Below are 23,532 nucleotides of genomic sequence, written 5' to 3' on the forward strand. Positions count from 1 at the left end.
CTGTGTCGACCAGCATCATCCTGCCGGAGAGCGGTGTCGCGGACGTAGAAACCTACTGTTTTTGAGGCCCTGGTTCTTCGGCTGCCATGGCGGCCTGTCTTGCTGGCCGCCGCCCCCGCTTTTTGAGCGGTTGAGCGAGCAGGGCGGCAGGCAGTTTCGGGCGTCCTTTCCGAACCACTTGTGATAGCGACAGAAGCCCGGGGACCACCGTCTACTGTGGTTGGTGGACGTCTGTTGGCGATGGCGTTGACGGGCTGCTCTCGTCCTCTTCAGGCTGGGCCGGAGCTGACCGGCTGAGTGGCGGTTTTAGCCGTTTGAAGCCTTGACGGAGTCTGTGAGGTGTTGTGCCGCCTCATGAGGTCCTCGACAGGCATGGTGGTGGGGTGCGCGATCTGGTTGCGTACTTCCGGGAGGAGTTGGCGAAGGAAAATTTCCCGTACGGCTTATCTCCTGCCGCTTGTTCGTGCCACCCGAGACTGGTGTTGACAGGAGGTCGACCATGCCCCAAGCGTCTCTTGGTTCGAGGTCGTGGCGTGGATTATTGGCAAGGTCGATGGCAGGGCGGCCCGCTCGGCGATGGGCAGGGAGCAAGCCGAGGAGGAACTTTTTTTGTGGTGCTGTATGTGAGGGTGAGTGTTTGGTACCCGCGAGATGAGTTTGTTGTACCGTCCTCGGAAGGCGTTGAGCACTGTGTCGGCCTGTAGGATTTTCGTCCGTGAGGTCCGCGATTCTGAAGTGGCTCTCCACCCTGCGCAGCCACCTCGATGGGTTGCCCTGCGAACGCGGCGGCAGCTTTAGGGTGGTGGCGGCCCGCGATTGTGTTGCCCGGCCGTCGTGTGTTGGGCGCTGGTGTGGAGTTGCGGGAGGGCCAGGCGCGGGGCGGCGCGGCTGCGATGGGAGGTAGGTAAACCTCGAGTCGCGGGGTCGCGTTTAACTGCATGAAGGAGGATATCCGCGTCCATGCTCGCTCTTTGACCCCCTTACTGGAGTAGGATACTCGCGTCAATGCGCACTTTGCGTGCGCCGTGTGGTTCCGCTAGTGACGCTGGTGGTACGCCGACGAGAGTCAGCACGCTCAAACGCTGGTTACAGTGCCGTGTTTAGGCCGCTAAGAGCGTTTTTGGAGAAATCCTGGAGCCAAGACTGAGTCGCCGTGTGAGTCGCTAATGGCTCCGGGATACTCGGGTCACCACTGTAAGGTGTCAAAGAAACGAGCAGGTAAAGGTTACTGCTGATTTATTACAGATCCAGGCGGCTTATATTGCGGCCGACTGACGCTTGGGCCGTGAGAGACAATGGAATTGACTGTGACCTGAGGTCGAAACAATAAACAATAATATGCAGTGAACGAGTACGAATTACAATACGAAACATACAGAGACACAATATAGATACAGTCTTGATGCCTGTGAATGAAGAAACATGTGATACACAATGTGTGACATTCGTATAAATACCATAAAGTAAAAATGATAAAAATGCGTGACCTGGCACGTTTTAGGCGTGACTAATTTAGCTTGAAGAAAACGGGAAGTCACCAAAGAAAACAAGCTCAGCGGAGACTTAATTAATGGCGCCGCCGAAACACTATCCTGGCGCCGAATTGGTGACTTTACAGATGGACTTGGCGAGGACTGAAAGGTGGGTCTCCAAAAATAAAAATCGAAGATGATGATCAAAAGTAAACAAAGCATGGGAGAGCTACGTCAATAGCCATTAGAGTTTAAAGACTGTCGAACAAACGCATGAAAATAAAAGCCCTTAGAAAAATGTCAGGCACAACAAAATGGAAGGATGAGTTAAAGCAAATTGGGCAACGCAACCGTCATAATGCATAAATGAAAGATGTGTGTATAATTGGCAACTCAATTTCTCTGGTATATGTCAAGCCTGAAACGTCTGGAGACCAGATCAAGTTTACGAACAATGTCAAGTTTTGGTGGTTTGTGGAAGGCATAACTTAAGAGGCGAGAACAAATCATTACTTATTCACCAGCAATAAACTTACAGCAAATGAGAAAATTTTAGACCCAAACTAAATTTGGCAGAATAGGACTGAGACAAACAATGTCTGTTGAAGGGAAATTATTTGCTCTTAGTCAAAACTGATGTGAGAAAGGTGCGAAATAATGAGCAGGAAGACAAGTACTGCTGGTTTATTGATGAAAGCGAGCTGGTTATAAAGCGGGATGAGGACATCTGCGTAGTTCGCAGAGACCGCTAGTACAAAGATTTACAGGTGACCTAAGGGCAAACTTATTTCTTACAAAAACAAGACAGGTTCATAGAGAAAACATAGTGATCAATAATGTCTGACACATAACTTAAATAACTCGTTACTTGTACATAAACCATGATTGTTTAGAAAGACAACATATATACAATTTACAATTATGATGATAAATATATATTCCGATCGACCTTAGGTCGATGTGAAGGCACCGCAGAAAACGGGATGTTCTCTACAGAGAAGGCGTTGAGCGGGGACTTTACAATAACCGCCCCTCCAAGACAGAGGCAACGTCTTATCAAACCAGGTATCTGCTGGGGCGACGAAGGGCCTCGCTTTCTCGATGCCAACTGGAGAGGGTGGTTGCCTTCCCTGGTGTCCTCTGCAGTGGTTTGTTGGGGTGCCTTTCTGTCCGGTTTCTGGGCTTTTTGGGGACGCCCACACCTTCCTGCGACCGGGGTTGTCTGAGGGGCTGTCAGCATCCTGCGGGAGGTCTTGGGGTCCACCTCCGTTGCCCTCCTCCAGGAATGCAGGTTTGAGACGATCTATTGACACCCAGTCTTCCCGCCCATGGATGGATATTTGGAATGCCTTCTTGTTCCTTTCCAGTACAAGGAAAGGTCCTCTGTAGGGTCTAGTCAAGGGTGGGCGTACGGCGTTGTCCCTGACGAAGACGTGGGTGGCGGAGGACAGCCCGGGGGACATGAAGGGGGACGTCCTGTCGGTGAATGTCTTTTGGCAGGGGGAGAAATTTCCAACCGTGTCACGGAGCCTCTGCGTCCCTATGTCGTCCCTGTCCTCTGCAATGAGTTCCCCTGGGACTACCAGAGTCTCCCTGTAGACTTTTTCTGCTGAGGAGGGGTTGCTGTTGGCTCTGGGGGCGGTTCTCAACCCGAGGAGGACCCAGGGTAGCTGGTACTTCCAGTTTTCGGATGAGCAATGAGCTATGAGGGACGCCTTCAGAGACCTGTGGAACCTTTCCACCATTCCGTTGTCTGCGGGGTTGTAGGTGGTGGTGCTGTGGTGAGTGGTCCCCATTAGGCATGCCAGGGTGGTCCACAGCTCAGACAGGAAAGCGGGTGCCCTGTCTGTTGTTATGTCGTCTGGGACACCAAATTGACTGATCCAGCTGGAGAGGAGGGTTTCTGCGCATGCACTGGAGGTGGCTTCTTCCATGGGAATAGCTTCGGGCCACCTGGTGGAGTGGTCGAAGACTGTCAGAAGGTATCTGGCTCCTCCTGATGGGGGAAGAGGGCCTACTACGTCGATGTGGATGTGACCAAAGTGTCTCTTTGGCTGGGTGGAATTCGCCCACTTCCGATTCGGTGTGCCGTCTCACTTTGCTTGCCTGACACTGCATACACTGTCTTGCCCACACCGTCGCGTCTTTCCGTATGCCATGCCAGACAAACTTCTCCATCAGCAGTCTGGCTGTTGTCCTTCCAGAGTGGTGGGATAGGCCATGGATGATGATGAAGACCAGCCGATAAGTGGAGGCGGGTACCAGGGGACGGGGGCATCCAGTACTGACATTGCTCAGTAATGTTGATCCTCCTGAGCTGAAGGGCACATCCTTCCACTTCAGCTATGTGACGGCTGTACGGCAGGCTGGGGTCTCAGGGTCAGATGCTGGTTCGCGGGTGGAGGTCATCGTGGTTGATCCCGAGCTGTATGGAATCAATCTCGATCCTCAAGAGGGTCTCAGCTACCGGGTTCTTCCTGCTGGGGAGGTATTTGATGGTGCAGGTGAACTCCATGATGGCTGCGAGGTGCTGCTACTGCCTAGAGGACCATGCTTCCCCCAGCTTCGTGAAGGGGTGGACCAGCGTCTGGTGGTCGGTCCAGATTGTGAAGGGCATCCCCTCCAGGAGGAACTTGAAGTGCCATACCGCCTGGTATGCTGCGAAGAGTTCTCGGTTGAAGGTGCTGCAGCGGGACTCAGCAGGGGTTTAGCCTCCTACTGAAGAAGGTGATGGGCTGAGGGGTCCCTCTGATGACCTGCCCCAGGACTGCTCCGCAGGCGGCGTTGCTGGCGTCCGAGCTGGAGGGAGCGCTGCGGTCCTGGTGGGCCAAAGATGTTGCTTTGGCGAGGGCGGCCTTCGTCAGGAGGAAAACCTTCTGCTGGTTGGGACCCCACACTAAGGTCTTTGGACGTCCCTTCAGGACCTCCGTCAGGGAGGCCATTGTGTGAGCAATCCCCGGGATGAATCTTCTGTAGTAGTTGACCATCCCAAGGAATTCTTGCACGGCCCTGATGGAGGTACGGGTGGGGAACTTCTTGACGGCTTCGACCTTCGACGACATTGGGCGGACGCCTTCTGGGGATATCTCGTGGCCCAGGAACTCCACCTTCTCGACGCCAAAGGTGCATTTGTCAAACCTGACGACAAGGCCACTTTCCTGCAGGAGCTGCAGGACCTTCCGGATGTGTCGCAGGTGTTCCTCCCAGGATCTGGAAAAGATTAGGATATCGTCGATGTAGCAGACGCAGAAGTCCAGGTCCCCCAGGATGCTGTCCATCAATCTCTGGAAGGTCGCGCCCATGTTCCTCAGGCTGAAGGTGGAGGAGGCGAAGACGTAGGACCCGAATGGCGTGACGATGGCGGTTTTGGGGATGTCCTCCGGTGCTACTGGTACCTGAAAATAAGACTTTAGTAGGTCCATTTTGGAGAATATCCTGGCCCCGTGGAAAGAGGCCGTCTGGTCCTGCATGTTCAGCAGGGGGTAGTGGTCGGGCTCTGTTGCCAGGTTCAACCACCCGTAGTCACCGCAGGGCCTCCAGGTGCTGTCCACTTTCTGCAGCATGTGAAGAGGGGAGGCCCATGGGCTGGGAGCCTTTTTGCATATGCCCATCCTTTCCATCTCTGCGAAGGCCTTTTGGCCCTCCTGAAGGCGCTGTGGGGGAAGCCATCGGAACTTTATGTGCGTCTGGGGGTCCTTCGTCTTGATATAGTGGTATATCCCGTGTTTGGCAGGAGTCCCGGGCATCTGGCAGAGCTCGGGTTTGAAGACCTCCGGGAACTCCTTCAGGAGGGAACCGTACTGGTGGGGCATGATGGAACAGATAGCGGGCTCCCTGGGGCTTGGTGACAAGGGCAGGGACTGGCAGGACTGGATGTCCAGCAGGCGTTTGCGGCCAACGTCGACTGCTAGACTGAAGTGGGCGAGGAAATCCGCCCCAGGAGTGGAGTCCTGACGTCCGCGATGATGAACTCCCAGCTGTACCTCCGGCCAAGGATGGAGATCGACAGGAGCTTGGTGCCGTAGGAGAGGATGGGGGACCCATTTGCGGCCGTCAGGCAGGCAGTTGGGTCCGGCGGGCGTCTGCGGTCCTCTTCTGAAGGCGAAAACACCAAACGCATGGCTCCAGTGTCGACCAACATCATCCTGCCGGAGATTGCGTCGCGGATGTAGAACCCTAATGGTAGGGGGCACCTGGGTGTTTTTGTTGCTGCTGCCACGGCAGCCTGTGGGGTTGGCCGCCGCCTCCTCCATTTTTTGAAGGGAAGAAAGGGCAGGGGCTTCGCACCTCTGGGCAGCTCTCCCGAACCTCAGGTGGAGGTAGCACAGCCCTGGCCCCTCCCTCTTCTGCTGGTGGGACGGCCTTTTCTGCTCAATGGAGTTGACGGGCTCCATGGTGGGGTCCTCTGGCAGGAGGCAGTTGGCAGAGTGTGCGGGTGTGGTCGCCTGCTTGGCTGCCTTCGTGGAGTCCATCAGCTGCTGCGCCAACCTGATTAGGTCCTCGACCGGCAGGGTGTACGCGTCCGTGATCTGCCCACGGACCTCTGGCAGTAGCTGCCGCAGGAAGATCTCCGTCGACAGACTGATTTCTTTGCGCTTGCTGCTGCTGTCAGTCTTGGGGAGGAGGAGGAGGTCCTGGAGGGCGTGCCACACTTCCAAGAGGTTTCCCTCTTGCCAGGGGTTGAGGGCAAGGTTGAGGGCACGGGCAGCTCTCTCGGAGAACGGCAGGGAGCAGGCCTTGACGAGAGTGGATTTCAGTTCTTGGAAGGTGGCGGGGCCTGATGTCGTCATCAACCTAGGGATGATCTTATACATCTCCTCCTGGAGGACGTTAATGGCGATGTCTGCCTTCAACACCTCGTCTGTCAGGCCTGCTATTCTGAATTGTCCCTCAACCCTGTAGAACCAAGACGCTGTGTTCTCCCTGGTGAATGGTGGCAACCTTATGTTAAGGGCTGTCTTTGGTTGGTCCATCAGGGGGGTCATTGTGTAGGGCAGCGGTACCGATGTGGAGGTGCGTGCGAGAGGGAGTTACGAGAGGGAGGTGTCTGCCTCCGTGAGGTTCGCAGTAATTTGTACGTGGTTGGGAATGTCTGCGTCCATGCTCATTTCACACTCTCACTTGGAGTGTGAGGGAATACTCGCACCAATACACGCTGGGGAAGCGTGCCATGTGGGTCCGCTAATGACGCTGGCGACCTGCCGACGATGGTTGGTAAACGCCTGAACGCTTTGTTAGAGCGCCATAGTTAGTCCATTAGGGGTGTGGATTAGGTTCATTTGGCCAAGACTTAGTTGCCGTTTGGGTCTGTTAATGGCTTCCAGGAACCACTCTGGGGTCACCACTGTGAGAGAGGTGCAAAATAATGAGCAGGAAGACAAGTACTGCTGGTTTATTGATGAAAGCAACCTGCTTACAAAGCGGGATGCGGACGTCTGCGTAGTTCACAGAGACCGCTGGTACAAAGGTTTACAGGTGACCTGAGGTCAAACTTATTTCTTACAAAAACAGGACAGGTTCATACAGAAAACTTAGTGATCAATAATGTCTGACACATAACTTAAATAACTCGTTACTTGTACATAAACCATGATTGTTTAGAAAGACAACATTATACAATTTACAATTATGATGATAAATATATATTCCGATCGACCTTAGGTCGAAATGAAGGCACCGCAGAAAACAGGATGTTCTCTACAGAGAACACATAAGCGGGGACTTTACACTGATAGGTGGGTTATCAGTCTTCAAGGGATTACAAAAGAATAGGTTTAATGGGTCCATTACAAGATGTAAAAATTATTTAAAATTACACTTATGTACAGTTAGTATGAAGTGTCATGGGTGTGTTGTGGGTGAACTAAATTAGTAGCATGTGGTGATGAGTAATAAAAAGGCTGCTGGGAAATGCAAAAAAGCAAGTATTGAAGAAATTGGTCCAAAACAGAAAGCATCTAGATATGAATTGAGCCCCAGTAATATTTTTCTGCATAACTCATGACTTATGCAATTTCTAAACTGCTTACCTTGCTTATATGCATTTTTTACAATTGTTTTGTAAGCAGACCACTTCCTTTGTTATTGCCCGATCCCAGCAACCAAGGGTGCATCAACACTACAATAAAACATGCCATACACACACGTTGGCAACTTAAATCACCAAACAGGTTAAAACAAATCAATGACCATAAGAGGAAAACGAGGTCATTGGCAATTTCTGGATAAATGGTAATAATTTAACTGATAAAAATTAGGCTATAAAGCCAAACACTGAACACAGCCAGCCATTTAGTGCTAAAGGCAGTATTCGTGAGAAATTCATTTTAGTTTTTTATCAATTATATTTGTTTCAACTCAAAACCATTACTTTACAATAGCTCATGAGTACCTAGGTAGGATAGACTCATTGTCAAGAGATTACAAATCTGGGACCACTGGGCCAATGAACACTGTTGGTTGAAGGCTGGTGGGTGAAAGATATTCTTGAGGCTAACAAGGGGTCATGATTTGAACAGGGTCTTGTTAATAAGGCCATGGGTTTTATTCTGTTGTAAGAATTTGATACACAAAAGAAACAGTGCTTACAATTGTAATGAAACAGCAGCAGGTATCTAGGCCTAGAGGTCATTGTTAAGTTTTCATGACGATGATGATGATGATTGAAAGCTACAATGATGATGACGAGTGAAAGCTATAAATCCATCTATTTTTAGGTTACATCTCTCAAGTAAAAGTGTAGTGTTCTCATGATTATGCCAAAGACAACCTCCATGTTGCCATGTTTAGCACATGAGTCCATTTGAAAAGCAACAGAAGTTTCTATGACCCAGACCTCATGACCCTTGACCTTTAGCCTGGATGCCTCAGATTTGAAGGTGGATGAACGCAAATTTGACGTGGCTTGTCTGAGCCATAAAGAGATTGTTTTCAGTGACCTCCCAATTAACAAAGAGGTTGGGCTTTCAGTGACCTATTTTAATTGCCCAGGATGATAGGAACAGGCATGAAACCCTCTTTTTAAAAGTTTTCTCGAGATACTGCAATAATATATGGCTCTGACAATCCACAAGGTAAGGTCCTCCTCACTGTAAAGGTGTAGGCCTACAGGCAGAGCAGATATGACACAGCTTGGTGAGGATTAAGGGAATGGAAAGTTAATTTTGTCTTGGTCATGAATCCTGGTATTTATGAAAGATCAATACTCTGCCAGCTTTTGTGTGTGAGACCTGGCTGGGTATTGCATGAACCTCACTTATTCTTCAATCAAAGTCCAAGGTTAGAAGGGCATACTGGGCTTTAGGGAGTGCACCTATACTGTCCTCCTCGTCTTGTTAAAAAGCTGAACACAGGTTACTCAGTTTGTGAGCTGAACATTATTTATCTTCATTTATCTCCCAATGACAAAATTTATATAAAAGTAATAATGTATACAGCATTATTGGTTTTCATTCAGTGATTACATTTAGTTTACAAGAGAAAGATTGACAAATTGTAAGTTTACCTTTGTAAAGGACTTGTTCTCTATCAGTTTCTTTACTCAATCTCTAATTATTTTTACGTTATCATGAAAAGTAATATATTTCTAATCAAATTAATATTTTTAAAATGTAATTTATGAAAGACAGAGAGACTGAAAGCCTACAGCAAAATCATGGGATACATAAAATTTGTCCTTAGTTGATTATCTCTAAATGAAGTGTATTAATAATGATAAAGCAAATATGAAAGTAATAGATTTTCATCAAAAAGTGCCAGCACTGGAATTACATATTTAGATTATGAAGCTGTATAAATCTTTTCAGTTGGGTCAACTCAATGAACAATGTTTTTTTGTTATTTTGCCTAGGCATAGCTATAATTACCTATTATCCGAGTATTTTACCTAATGTTTTAGCATTAACCCTTAAAACCTTTACTAAAAGTACCATATATTAAATTTATACTAAATTGTAAGTTAAATTTTGGTCTCTTACATTAGTCTTTCTTTGCCTGTCTTTTTTCTCTTTATTGCATTGTGTTCATACACAGACATTCACAAGAAATGTCTGATCTTCACAAAATCCATATGCTGTATTTGAAGAATTACATCCACTTTGAAAAATATACCATCAGTAGACGGCAGTTGTTCTGCTGAGTGGCATGTGAGGCACTCCAGGAGCATTGTTAATATACTACTAACGCATCTAATCACAAATCCTTGGGTATCACATCATGGTATTAGTCAGGATCAAATGATACCAATGAATATACCATTCTCTGATCTATTTTGATATCTGTATATTAACCCATTTCCTAGGAACTTTGAATGACTGAATGTATTGTGGATCTTCAAATGAATACTGAACAACTATAATTCTTTAAGTGAATAGGTATGTACAATCATATACTGTAGTTATATTCAAGTAATGTTGTGAACATGGACAATATTATCTATCAAGCATAATGCAAGTGGCTCTTTATGAGATGTTTGAAAATCTGCAGTGATGTACTTGAACTGTTTGGCTGCCACTGAGCAATATGCTACACAAAATAAAATCATCAACCAATTCCTCGTCCTCATCGATATCTCTAGTCATACCATGGCAATGGAGGATTGTACGAGGACACTGCCTTCATTTCCTTATTTCTTAGTATTACCTCTTTCATCTGTTCTTTTGACCAAGGGATCATTTCAAGCTTCAAAGCATACTTACAGCATCGGGTGATTTCCAGTTCCTGAGTGGATGGATGGCATTTAGGGCCAAAGCCCAAGTACTGGGCAAGGATGGCCATTTCTTTAAGAAATTACTGTTATACTTTAAAATATGCATCAGCTTTTATTAGCTGATAAAGCACCCATCTATTTCAGTGGCAAAACACCTTAAAAACAGTTTAAGGTTTGATGAAAACGTCTATTATTTTCCTTCATGGTTTACTTACTTTTTCGATATTTTATTTACATTATATAAAAAAATTTCTTAACTCACACATAACTATTTTTGCCAACACACAACTGCAACACCTACTTAGCAGCAGATAATTCCTGTTGTTTCCCACGAATGTTTCCAAGGGTCGGAATGCTTGGAACTCTCCCTGTGTTCTGAAAGGCGGAAAAGAGTATTAGCATCTGTTACATACTCAACCTAATGGTAATATTAAAACAATTTTTATCCTTCATTAACATGAATATTTTATCAACAAGAGGATACTACATGATGAGTTGTACATTTTATCTAAATTGTACAAAACAAAAACACAGAGAAGTAACCTTAAAGATTTCAAAGTAAATAATGGGGAACTTATCTAAATTTTTACTCCCACACATACAAATTAATAAGCATTGTTTAACTGATTCTAATGTTATTAAATTATCTTGTACAAAAATTAATCATTACAGCAACTTATTTAGTAATGAATAAGTTTTGACAAAAAACGAATTATCAATTTGGGACTTATAAGAACCTATACACTAGTAATATTACTCTTTCCTTAAAGCTGAAAACAAAGAACCACCCATCTGACAAGAACTATAAAGTTTAACTATGCAAACATTGTAATGAACAAAGACAGATCCAAATCATACATATATCAAGAAGATAATTCTTAAAGGAAACAGGCTCTGCAAGCATATAGTAAAAATTGCCATTTTCTCACACACCCAGACATGAAATGTTTTCAATGGCTGTAATAAGTTTTCCTTGACACTGCTCCAAAGTAAGTGCATGTACTACATTACTTTAGATCATTCAAACTTTTAAGAAAACAACTTACCAACTGTTCTGCACGTTTTTCCAAAATTCCAAATGAGAAATGGTTCATCTGCAAAAAGGAAAAAGCTCACATGAAACATAGCTATACATTAGAAAACACTATATGTTAGATCATCAGTGAACAGTTCCACCAATAAAAAGTTTGATACTCTAGAGCTACTCTGATTGATTAGGACAAAAAAAAGTGGCACCTTATTGCTTATGTATGTACCGTAAGGTATTTGTAATGTTAAACATTGCCCAAATTACTTTCCAAAAGGTGTATCCATCATCATTACTCAAATCAAACCATCTCCCTCTCTCTCTCTCTCTCTCTCATGGTAACCAAACCACTGCCCATCCCTAATCAAACAATTCTACAGCAAGAATTACTCTAGGTAATATTGATTTACATATAAATTCAACTTCACTTCTAGTTTTCATCTGTGTATTAGATGTTTTATTAAGCAGTCCTATTATTCACTGGTACATGCCCTAAAAACATACCTGCATTATATGTTCTCAGGTATTAAAGCATAAGCAGAATACCTAACGACAACATTGCCTCATACAGTACTTACCATAAAGCCCTTAGGAAGAGCTACACCCTGAAAACGTAAAAGCTCTCCACTGTCTACTTTGATGGGATGGACTGATACTATCGAAACTTTGCCCATGTGACAGGTGTTGCTGATGAGTGGCCCTCGGCTCATGTCAACAAAATCTCCAACTCGGTAAAGAACCACACTGTTACCTTTGAGAAAATAACAATATTTCATGAAAAGCAAAACTTTCCATTCAAGAAACAATTTTCTGATAGGAAGAGAAAACTTGTTTTAATTAAGAGTCCTGTTTATGTATGCAGAATTCAATAAAAAAGACAAAAATCAGTAAGTTTCATACAAAACTAATTTTCCTCAAACTGTATCAAACTATATGACAAGTCTCATAAAAAATGTAATACCTATGAATAATAAATTTGAAAGAATAACACTGCACTTACCTTTTTCTCCCTGGGCAGCTATGTTTGGAACTTGAGCCCTTTTGTACTGATTATCTGAAAACATCTCAAAAGCTAATTTGGCATCAACCTCTAACCTCTCAAAAGGTAGTGCAGAAAGAGACAGCTTGACCATTGCTCCTGACATTGTACGAAGTTCCTCCTAGAACAAAATTAATTTGTTATAATTTGTTTGAATTTCTAAGGAAATATGACCAATAAAGCTATACAGACTGAATGAACTAATAAAATACATATAGAAATGTGAACTGTGACTAAATGTACATACAGGCTATGTTAATGTACTGTACATACAGTATAGGCTACTTGTCAAAAGACTAAAAGGCCTCCTCTGTGAAAAAATTCAGTACATACGACACATTACAGTACACCATCCTAATTTCTTTTACCAAAATTATACAGTATATACTTTTATACTGAACATGGTCAAGTAATTAAAAACAAAAGGAACAGGAGGTTACTCTTAAATTCCAGAAAATATCAAATAATTTATCTTTCCTAAATGCAAACATTTATTTTTACTTATGGAAATTATCTACAATAGAAGCTTATAACAGGTTATCAGTATTTTTGTGGGTCAAACATGTCAAGTTTTTGAGACTTTGCATTATCCTAAGAGATCTAACCACCTGACTTGATAGAACCAATTTGTAATCTTTAACCCCTCGATTGTTTAATATGCATATATATGTAGCATGCACATTTTACACATTTTATATATATTTATGGACCACATCCTCTTTAGGCCTAGAGTGGTCATGTGAATCATACCCAAACAAAAACAATGTCTCTGATCCCACCTTCACCCCATTTTCCAGGTTGTCTTTATGCAATTCACTGCTCAGTTAATAAGTATTGCAACAGCAAAATGCATGCATTCATGCTGTTGCTATATTCCTGACGAAGACAGTCCACTGTATTTACTTGGGTTTAAATTATAATGAGTAATTTCATTTACTAAATAATGGTTTATATGGAACAAAACGCTACCACCATAAAAAGTTCTTCATTACCCAGGATGACCATCTGGTGCCTTCTCAGAAGCCAAACACTGAACCAAAAGGAGCAAAGCAACCCAAAATCTTATTCCAAACATTCAGAATCTTGTCAAATATCAGAGAAAGGTCATAATGAAAAAACCTGCCAAATATTTGGGCTTTTGAAAGATCACATGATGATTAAGCAGATTTCTACTGTACTTTAATATGTGACAGGGTTAGAAATAGGACTCATAACCAATTTCTCCTAAATAAGTTGATTATATATTTAACAACATCTAGTGAGGTACCATGACCTGGGCTACCCTAGCTAGGCATAGCAAAGTGGGATAAGTCTGATGCAGAGTTGTCGTCGTAAAACAATAGCACATTCTGATGCTCTCAGGATCCAACACATTATAAATGATGAACGACATTCTGCCCATTACATACATTGTTTTCAAGCACCATGCCTTTCATACGGGTTTCATGTTTTCTTCCTGACTGCAATCACCAACGCAAACCATTGAACTACCGACTTTTTCAAATGGTAGAAAAAATTATACAAAGAGACAATAAAACTCTCATGACACTGTCACATCTGCAGTTATCATTGTATAAATGGTGAGAAAGTGGATTGCTTGACTCTTAAAATAAATGCTAATATGGTTTTCTTCATTGGAGAAGTGTACTGGCATACAGACTCAATAAGCTTGCTGATCATCACCAAGTAAGAGAAAGCAAGTTTGAGCAACCCAACACTAGGCCTAGTCAAAGTGAAGCTACTCTAACAGGGAGAGCAGCATAGTATGGGTAGTCAAGAATTTGTTCCTACTTCTGTCATTAAACGTTCATCAATTTTACCCATCTTCTCTCATTTTTCACCTTTTCAGATTTCTACCAGTGTATCATCCCAGGTCTTGGCACTCATCTTGTCATTCATCCCTAGATGAACAACTACTAAGCTGCCAATATCAAAACTACCACAGACTAACTCAAAAACCAAACCCAAAGTGGAAAGACACGCATGACTTAGATATAATACTCATCTCCGGTACAATGGCACCTCGACTTAATAAGTAGCAAATTCCATTAAGTAACAAAGACCCTCGACCCCCAGGTTACAGCTAGTGCTTGAATATTTGCTAGATATCTTACAGCAATTCCATATAGTTCTTAACCTAAACTAACCAGTACTTTACATTAAACATTCAATTTAAGAGATTTACTTCAAAATGCATGGTATCTAAAATACTGTAGTACCCATGCAAAAAATAATTATAATAATATAGCTCCTAAGTAAATATGTCCGCTATATTGAGATGCTACTCATTATGTTTTGCCTGAAAATATCATCCCAATTAATGAGCTCTATGCATCAGTTACCTTCCAACAATGGTAGGCATTTGGCTCTTGTAAGGCAATAGCACTCAGCACAAGCATAAACCAGTTTTCAAATCACGTTTTGTTTTAAAGTGAAAGAAAAGCTTCAAAATAAGGAAGGTGGCTGAGGCTGGGGAATGCATCCCACTTTTGGGGAATCTCTCTTCCCAAGAGGAGCATAATCATCATCATTCTCAGAAAATTTGTATTTAGACAATATTTCATGTTCTGGAATACTGTAATAGGATTAAATAAGGCAATGGTTTGTATTTATAAAAATTAACCTAAAAAATATTTTTTGCACATTTAGCTCAATTTGTCACTGTACAGACTTTCTAATGACAAATGGCAAAAGCTATCATATAAGGGACTTTTTCATATGTAATATGCTAAGTAAATTACACAAATAGTTGAAATGCAGGTCAATAAAATCAAATTTAAACTTAAATAAATTCACACAATCATTCTATTTTTGTTAAATGTACACTAAGACATGTTTTTAAAATTTAAATGTTTACTCACAAAATGCTAAAGAATTTACTATGTACATTTTACTAACCTTTCTTGGCTCCCAACTCGGCATCTTCAGGTCAGCGTCATATACAAAACTTCCAGTACGCACTACAAAAAATATAAATGTATCTCAAACAAATGGCAATGGTATACAGTACAGTCATCCACATACAGAAATAAATAGAAATATCAATAATAATAAAAATACACAACTGCAATTGCAAATTAACAGATTAACATAAATGGATACTATAAAATTTGCTGACTTACCATTGGGAGAAGGAAATGAACAGAGCTCAACATATATGTCATCTTTGAAGCTGGTTTCCAAAACACCACCCAGCATAATTGATGCTGATCTCCAAAAAGCACGGTTGACATAATATGGATCAGGCTGTTGAAAGAGGACAATCAAATGAAAAATAGAAATCAAATGAAAAATAAACAGATAATCACAGGACCAAGGTTGACTTCACAAAAAATTTTTAAAAATTTTAAAAATTGGATGATGAATGAAAAAACATCTTAGGAAGAGCTGCTGCATATACACCATTTTTGATACCTAAACTCTTATGAAAGATGTGTAAGAGAGGAAAATTAATTAAAATCTCCCATAGTAGGCTTTGTTAAGTGCATGGTTACAACAAACAAAAACATATATGTGAAGAGAATCTACACCAACCTAAACTTTAAAAGACTTCAAAACCTAATGCAATAGTAAAAAATACTACTGTACTTCCTGATGAGTTTAAAATACAAAGTACAGTATTGATGTTACAAAACATTCCAAATGAATGAGAAAAATGTAAATTTAATTATACTCAGAGACTTTCTTTACTCTGACTGCCAATTTAGTTGCAATGTTAGAATCTCAGATCAACCCAGTAACCAAAGCCTGATGCTGTAGCATGTGTTACAGTATATTTAAATTGCCTTTTCATTTTCACTCTGTTTAGAATGACTTCTAACATAAAAAGAATATAAAGTACACAAATTACATCATTAAAAGAGTAAATTCTTCAAAAGGAATCATAACAAGCATAAGCAATTCAATACTGTACAACAATTTTTCTAAGTCATGAGATTATTAGCTGAAATTATTTATATGAGGATGAACCTTCTTTGCTTGCAAAATTCCTCAAATACTTCAAAAAGTTGTGGTAATAAATTTTGGTTTCCCCAAAATTTGCCTTCTTAGCAAAGGCATGTTATTATTTCCTAAATATAAACTATGCACATATTACTCTGGTTCTGTTTAGTTTTACCTTTCAAGATTGGCATGCTAAAAAGCAATATTATTCTATCATTTCCTTTTCTCTGAAGTTCACTCTACAAATTTTGTTTATGAAAGGATACACATCCTCTCATCATCTGATATTTTGAGTGTAATGACTTGTCTGTTGTAACATTAGTGAATTTATAAACCTAATACTGATTACACATGACTCAGGTTTTCCAGGAAGTTGAACCATCCACTGAAGTCAGTACAGTGAATTACCTAGATATTTCTTTTAATAAACACTGAAAAGCTTTCAATAGTAACTTTAATATAGAAAGTACTGTACATCATTTCTATGACTTATGAGTAGGTTACTCCCAAGGGTTCAAATTGTGGGGTCAGTAACACAGAAAGTATAGATTTTAGTGAAACATGAGCATCACCATATTAATCCTCCCTAAAATGCAAGCACAAAAAATTTACCTGTCTGAAATGTAAAAATGACAATGTGCAGTCTTCCTCCAAGGGTCGATGCATGTCCCAGACTTGTCCATTTACTTCTGCTAAAACAGATCTATCCATAATGGCCTGGCCAATATCTGAAATCAAACAAATTCACAAGAAACCTGTACATTTAAAGTAATGATGTTCTAAAGTTGATACTGTATAAGATTTCATAATATGCATTTTCTAGAAAGAGCCCATATTGCATTTCACAAAACTTCTCTAAAAACATAATGTATGCATACAAACTCTTCAATAATATGAATCCTACAATAGAAAAATAATAGAGAAATCTATCTCAAATTATGATGTGTGTGTCCCTTTATTCTATTACTGTATCACTGCCAACCATAAAGAACTAGGTGTGAAGAAAAGAACATTAACAATGGGTATGTCTATAAATGTCAAAACTGTCTATAAAATTTTTATGCATGCTTACAAACAAGCACAAATCCCAGTTTTTCATAGCCTTGGAATCACAAACAATGAGTCTTGTAATTGTGTCTCAATGCAGAAGATATGTTTTCCATCTATATGAGTTATATTTTTGATGTTTTACCATGCTCTGCATCTACAGAAGAAAATAATCGACAACTCTGTTTTTTTTTCTCCATTCACAAAACCTGTTGCGTTTCAGTACAGTATATCTCTCATGCAAAACAATTGGGTAATTATCACTTACAGCAAGATTAAGGCCCAATAGGAAGTTGCCCATCCTACTGACTAAAAAATTAAGATAATGTTTATTTAAATGTTCATTTCTAAGCAACTATTCCATTTACATGTGGAAGTAAGTAATACATGCATTAATTAAGTTTACAGATTATGAAGGATTTCTGTTCTGTCACATCCACCTACAGCATATGAGTTGAACTATGAACAATGCAGTATTTTTATCATCTAGTAATGATTTTAATGCTGTTCTGAAGTGTTCACAGACAACACAACCCAATTTTACCATCATCAGGGCATACATCATGCTTAACCCTTGTGTGAACTCAAGTATCAGAGTTAACCTTTTTGATCCATTCAATTTAACTTCTATCTCAAGACTGCAACTTTTCATCACATCACTTTATAATTCAAAACTACATACTTACGTTGTGCACAGTTAAATGGTGTAGACATATTTTTGTTCATAATAAGCGTACAATCATCTGGCTGGCCAGTGTATTTCACTTCAATCTTTTCCACATCTGTGATAAGAGCTGCCTGTCGTTTAAGCTCCTTACTAAATAGTTCAGAGCGCTTCTTCTGGACAGCTGCATTTGTGAGTCTCTGCCTATGAAAGAATCCTGAAATAAATTTTGAATGTGGTATTAAGAGGTCAAACCTTTACATGAAAAGATTTTACAACTGCTAATTCAATAGTAAATACAATACCAGATTATGTATTTTTATTGGTTAAAATCTCATTGCAAAAACACCACTTTGTTTTTTTCTTTTTTATAGCATAGGATGTTAAGTACAGTCATTCAAAATTGGGAATTAGGGAAAAAAGACAGGGAATCATAGGCTTATAATCAAATTAAAGTTACACTGTAACATGCATAAGACAGGGCCTTTTAAGTTGTGCCATATAAGAAAGGACCCAACACCCTCAGCTGTATGTAGGGAAGGTTAAGTTACTGCACATCCCTGTTCTTTACATGTTTTTGTTCTCCCCAATCCAAGAACCCTGGTTTCCCTCTTTGGTCCCCAGGTCTGAAGATACTGCAAAACTCATAACTGCAAGGCCTTATGAAAGTATGAGCCTTTTAGCATACTTAAAATGCATCTTACTGTTAGATTCAGGGGTAAATGTGATTAGTTGAGCTTAAATTTGCAGTAGATTGTCAAACTAAGTAATAAAATATAAAACTATCACAAAATCCATACACCACCAGTTTTAGGAAATTTGGCGTTAAAGTAAACATGTCTGCACCAAGACTGACAATGACAAATTAATGAGATAACCAACTTCAAAAAATACCAGGATTATTAAAATAACATACAAATATATCATTAAATTATATTTTAACAGGGATATATATCAATCTAAGCTTCCCTAACATAACCAGGGGCTCCGAGGTCTAAAATACGCCTAAGCAGGTTGGCTTGCCACCCTGGACTCCACTGACTTAACCTGGCACTAGCCTAAGCATCATAAATCATACAGATATGGAAGAACCTGATAGGAGAAGCGTTTCTCAAAGTTTATTTTATTACTTAATCAATTTACAGTAAATTAAGAAGTCACGTTTGTGTATTTAATGAATTTACAGGTAAATTGGGACCCGAAAAAGAAATCATCTGTAACTGTGTCTGACCATTTGTTATTTAAATCTGTATTTATGTCAAAGTTACTTTAAATTGTGTTATTTTTGAAAAGTAATTATGCCTGGGTTATTCCTTGCTAACAATAGCACACCCGGCACTCAAACATTACCCTTGACTAGGTTAGATTCATGTAGCATACGTCATTTACAGAATAAAGTATATACTTACTTTTTGTACAAGTCTCAACATTTCGAGAAATATTCAAGCAGGCTCTGTAATGGAACGGTTGCATTGTTTCATAAAGAGAACACAGGTAATCTTCCAATATTTGTTACATTACATGAAGCAGCAGCAGCAATAAGAGTAGTAGTAGTAATATAGTCTGACCTATGAAAAGGCTCTCTTGCGCGTTCTATTTTGCCTTTGTTCTGTTTGTTGAGGTATATAGTATTCTCTATGGTACCATACGTTTTTGATAAATTCTTTCCTATTTTCAGTATCATTTTTATAAAACTCTGTGAATGGAAAAATGTTAACTATTAGTTCCCCTCTATTTTCCTGGTATAGGTGCTGCCTGAATCTAAATTTGTTCCTAAAATTGTTGTATGATGGGCAATAAAGTAAGAAATGCTCAGTTTTAAATTCTTTCTTTATAATATTAATATTTCCTGTCTTCCATCTTTTAATCTTTTTCTGTCATTTAGCTCTAGCGTAAATCAGTATCGGTATTTTTTGGCATTATCATACCAAGTTTTTCCTCGCATTTTCCTTAAATTTCCTACAGGTTTTTAGCATTGGCTTTTCATTTATTTCTCTTTTCCTCGCTTTTTTTTATCCAATCTTTTATACTCTCCTTTAATTGCTTTCCTTTGATCAATTCAATTTCCTTTTAAGTTTAAATTTAACTTCATATACTCTTTGATTTTCAAAATCCAAGTCGTTTTCTCGTTTCTATGCTGGTCTAAGGAGCTTTTTCTTGTTACTGTTGCTGTTGAGAGTATGCTTCAGAAAGGAAATTTTGTTCTTTGCATTCCTCTAGTGGCTGAATGAAAATCCGATTTCGGATCTTAAAGCCAAACTTGCTACGTACCTTAGACTTTCAGTATTGTCCTGTAAAATTGGTTCATTATATACTTTTTTATTTATTTAATTATTTATTTATTTTTTTTTTTTTTTTTTTTTTGCTTAGCCTCTTACTAATTTACTTCCATGGCATATATGAAAGTTGGCACTGCTAGTCTTTTCCAAAACAGCTTCCCTAGCGTCACCTTGCTACATTTATGGATGAGTTAGCCATGTTTGTTGCCTGTTTTGCCTTGATCTGGGCACTTTTCAGTTGTTCTCTGAAGCATCTTTTGATTTACTGATTTCATCAACTAGATATTTTATAAGCTCTAGCCTACTATTCCTGTTCCTACAATGTGTTGCATGTCTTCTACGTCATCGATACTATACCGCTCATTGAGCGTTTATATATTACTTTTATATATTTTTTGGTCACATTCACCATCTTTTAGGTTTTTTTTTTTTTATTATTTCTTCCAAAAGAATGATCTTGTCAGTGGTCAAGTAAGTTACTAATAGGAAGAATCTGGTTGATCCTTTACACTCATGCCTTATGCACTTTTTAACATTAACTTCCTCTTGTTAAAACTTATTGAGACAGTGTTGTGTCAATTGCATATATCTTTGCAACTGCATTTATGCAAATCTGGCGACTACTTGTTATTTGTTTTTTAGGGATTTTCTATGTAACACCACATCCCACTTATTTATAGCTCTCTCTCTCTCTCTCTCTCTCTCTCTCTCTCTCTCTCTCTCTCTCTCTCTCTCTCTCTCTCTTCTGCTTTTTTTTAAACATGACAGTGATCCATTTACTTATATCAATGCGTATATGCTTCAGTTCATGTATACTGTCGTGTATGCATTTCATGATATGTGATTGAATATAATATCCAGATTTAAAATCTGGAAGGCTTGATTTTTTTTATACTTCAAATTAAATATATTAATCTAAAATGTATTGTCCGTTTATAAATTCCACGATTTTTATTCCAAAGGAGTTAGAGAAGTTAGTGAAAAAAAAGATAGTAAATCTTTTATCATATGCTTTCTGTGTAATGGCGATGACCCGAGTAATGTTCATTTTGCCTCGGTCACAGTTAGTGTGTTTTTCAAGCTTAATAACTTTCCAGCTTGTATTAAAGGTCGATAGATGCCTGGCTCAACCTCCGAAAAGGACCAAGCATCAACAAAAGTTGTCGGCGAGGGACCATGGCAGTGTCTGCTTGTGAGCCTCTAGAGAGTCGGAAGTGCCAGCATATCTGTCCCTGTTGCATTATTATAATCTCTTTCTGCTTGTTTCGTGTTTCCATTCATGGGTGGACCACTGTAAACCAGGTTCGAGTGCTGGTGGTGTAAAGAGGGTACTCATGTCCTTTCCCAAATTCGTATCCAGGGTTTGCGGTGGAAAACTTATCTGAAAAGGTCAGTGAATCGAAAATCTATAAGAGTTCACTACAAAATTCAAGACGTGCAAGATTTTGTTTAGTGTGAAGGGTATATGTTTCTGATATATTTTAATTTTCATCGTATATTTTGGTGAATACAGTTATGACAGAAGTTTTAACAAGCCAGGCTGCTCCCCCTTCATTCACCACAGTGAATATTAGTTAATATTCATTTGCAGTGCTCAAAAGAAAACAGTCAGCAAGTCAACTTCTCCATACGCAACTAGAGAACTCAGGTTCTATTCCTGAGAGAGGAGGGCCGATTTAGGCAAATTTCATTAAAACCCACCATACTTTTGTTGATTTACACCGTGAATTATGTACCTGGCAGTCAGCTGAGAGTGGTGGGTAGAAAATGTCATGGAACTAGCAGCCTCACTCCTAAAAACTTGCTGAGAAAATCAGGATGTGATTTGGAGCCATTTCAAAGCTGGATCAGTTGTAAAATTAGTCTAATTTATTATACCGGTTATTGTTTTCATATAGGCATAGGGCTAAGTCAAAGGATCGTTTTTACCTATACCTTTTTTTATCTGCATTTATCAACATTCCAGTTCGCTGAAACTTGAAAAAGTTAGCAAAATTTTTCAACCTCGACCTTTTACTGTTGACTGTACGCTCATACTAAGATATATATATATATATATATATATATATATATATATATATATATATATATATATATATATATACAAAAATATATATATATATATATATATATATATATATATATATATATATATATATGTATGTGCGTGCGTGTTCATAGAACCCGGTTAGATATACTAAAATTATTATAATTACTATTTATGCGCTATTCATAATGGAAGAGTTAAACCGCGAATGTCTTACTATATTGCGGAACAATTTTAGTGATTGTTAATGCATGTGAACTTTACTTAAAAGCTTTGACAGTTGAATGTACACACGCATAAAATACCTTCATGAAAACAGAATACCTGTTGGCGTTTGACGTGGTGTCCAGAGAGTGATGAATATACAACGTATTTTAAAATCAAGGACATTTTCCACAAAACTGAAATTATTATTTGTTGTTGTTTCGTGTCTAGAGGTCAGATACCTAAATCTACGGAACTGACATCCAGTGCAAGTGACATGGGAGAGTGGTCCCATCGGACAGTTATAGCTCACTGGTAACGGAATTAACTGAACGCATTCCGATAGGTCACAGGTTGGCTATTTCTGCCCAAAGCAGGCCACGGAAATTCATGCTTTACGTAAGGCAATTTTCTTACGAAGTCAGCGTAGTTTATGGCATATATTGATTCTCAATTGGTATGGCCAAGACTTTATTGTTGTCTTTTTTTAGTTTTTTACCGTTTAAAGGCGTCACGCGCCTCTTCATTTCTGCATTAATCACGTCATGTATATTACCTGTTATTATTTCATATTTTTATATTATATCTCTCCATACGTATTGTCCGGCCTTCCCGCCGATGTATGTAACCACCTTTGTGCGTTTATTGTAAGACGAATCATTCTCATTTATATGTCATCTAACAAACACAAATTCTTGCCCAAATGCGTGACATGGGATCCGCAGGTCGGTGGCCACCTTTGCGTCCGCATTCCTCGATGTACACCTGCTTCCGAGAAAATAAATCAGTCATACCCAGACCTGTCGTCTTGAATCTCACAACCGTTTAAAAGGGTGAATTAACTTTTCTCTGGAGTTAGTCCCTTGAAGTTGGCTCTCGTTTTGCTGCTTATCTTGAATTACTTCTAAGTTGAACAAAATATGTCAGGTATATCTGTCAAATTTACAGGCTTGACCATGGAAATTTACTCATAAATCTGTCATCTCATTATTATTATTATTATTATTATTATTATTATTGTTTATTATTATTATTATTATTATTATTATTATTGTTTGTTGTTGTTGTTGTTGTTGTTTAAAGCTCTGCTTTCAGTGGGGAGTT

General features: G+C 40.0%; 1 protein-coding gene across 1 annotated transcript; it reads right to left on the reverse strand.

The window, feature by feature from the left end:
- Window positions 1-10,369: 10,369 nt before the first annotated feature.
- mRpL39 (mitochondrial ribosomal protein L39) lies at window positions 10,370-19,488 on the reverse strand. The gene is made up of 9 exons (XM_067083529.1): window positions 19,308-19,488; window positions 17,921-18,115; window positions 16,800-16,915; window positions 15,368-15,491; window positions 15,144-15,205; window positions 12,207-12,366; window positions 11,785-11,957; window positions 11,226-11,273; window positions 10,370-10,554 (listed from the first exon to the last, which is right to left on the reverse strand). The coding sequence occupies exons 1-9, from the start codon at window positions 19,369-19,371 to the stop codon at window positions 10,477-10,479; spliced, it is 1,020 nt and encodes a 339-aa protein (XP_066939630.1). The 5' UTR covers window positions 19,372-19,488; the 3' UTR covers window positions 10,370-10,476.
- Window positions 19,489-23,532: the final 4,044 nt, after the last annotated feature.

Source organism: Macrobrachium rosenbergii, chromosome 40 (genome assembly GCF_040412425.1).
Source record: "Macrobrachium rosenbergii isolate ZJJX-2024 chromosome 40, ASM4041242v1, whole genome shotgun sequence".
NCBI lineage: Eukaryota > Metazoa > Arthropoda > Malacostraca > Decapoda > Palaemonidae > Macrobrachium > Macrobrachium rosenbergii.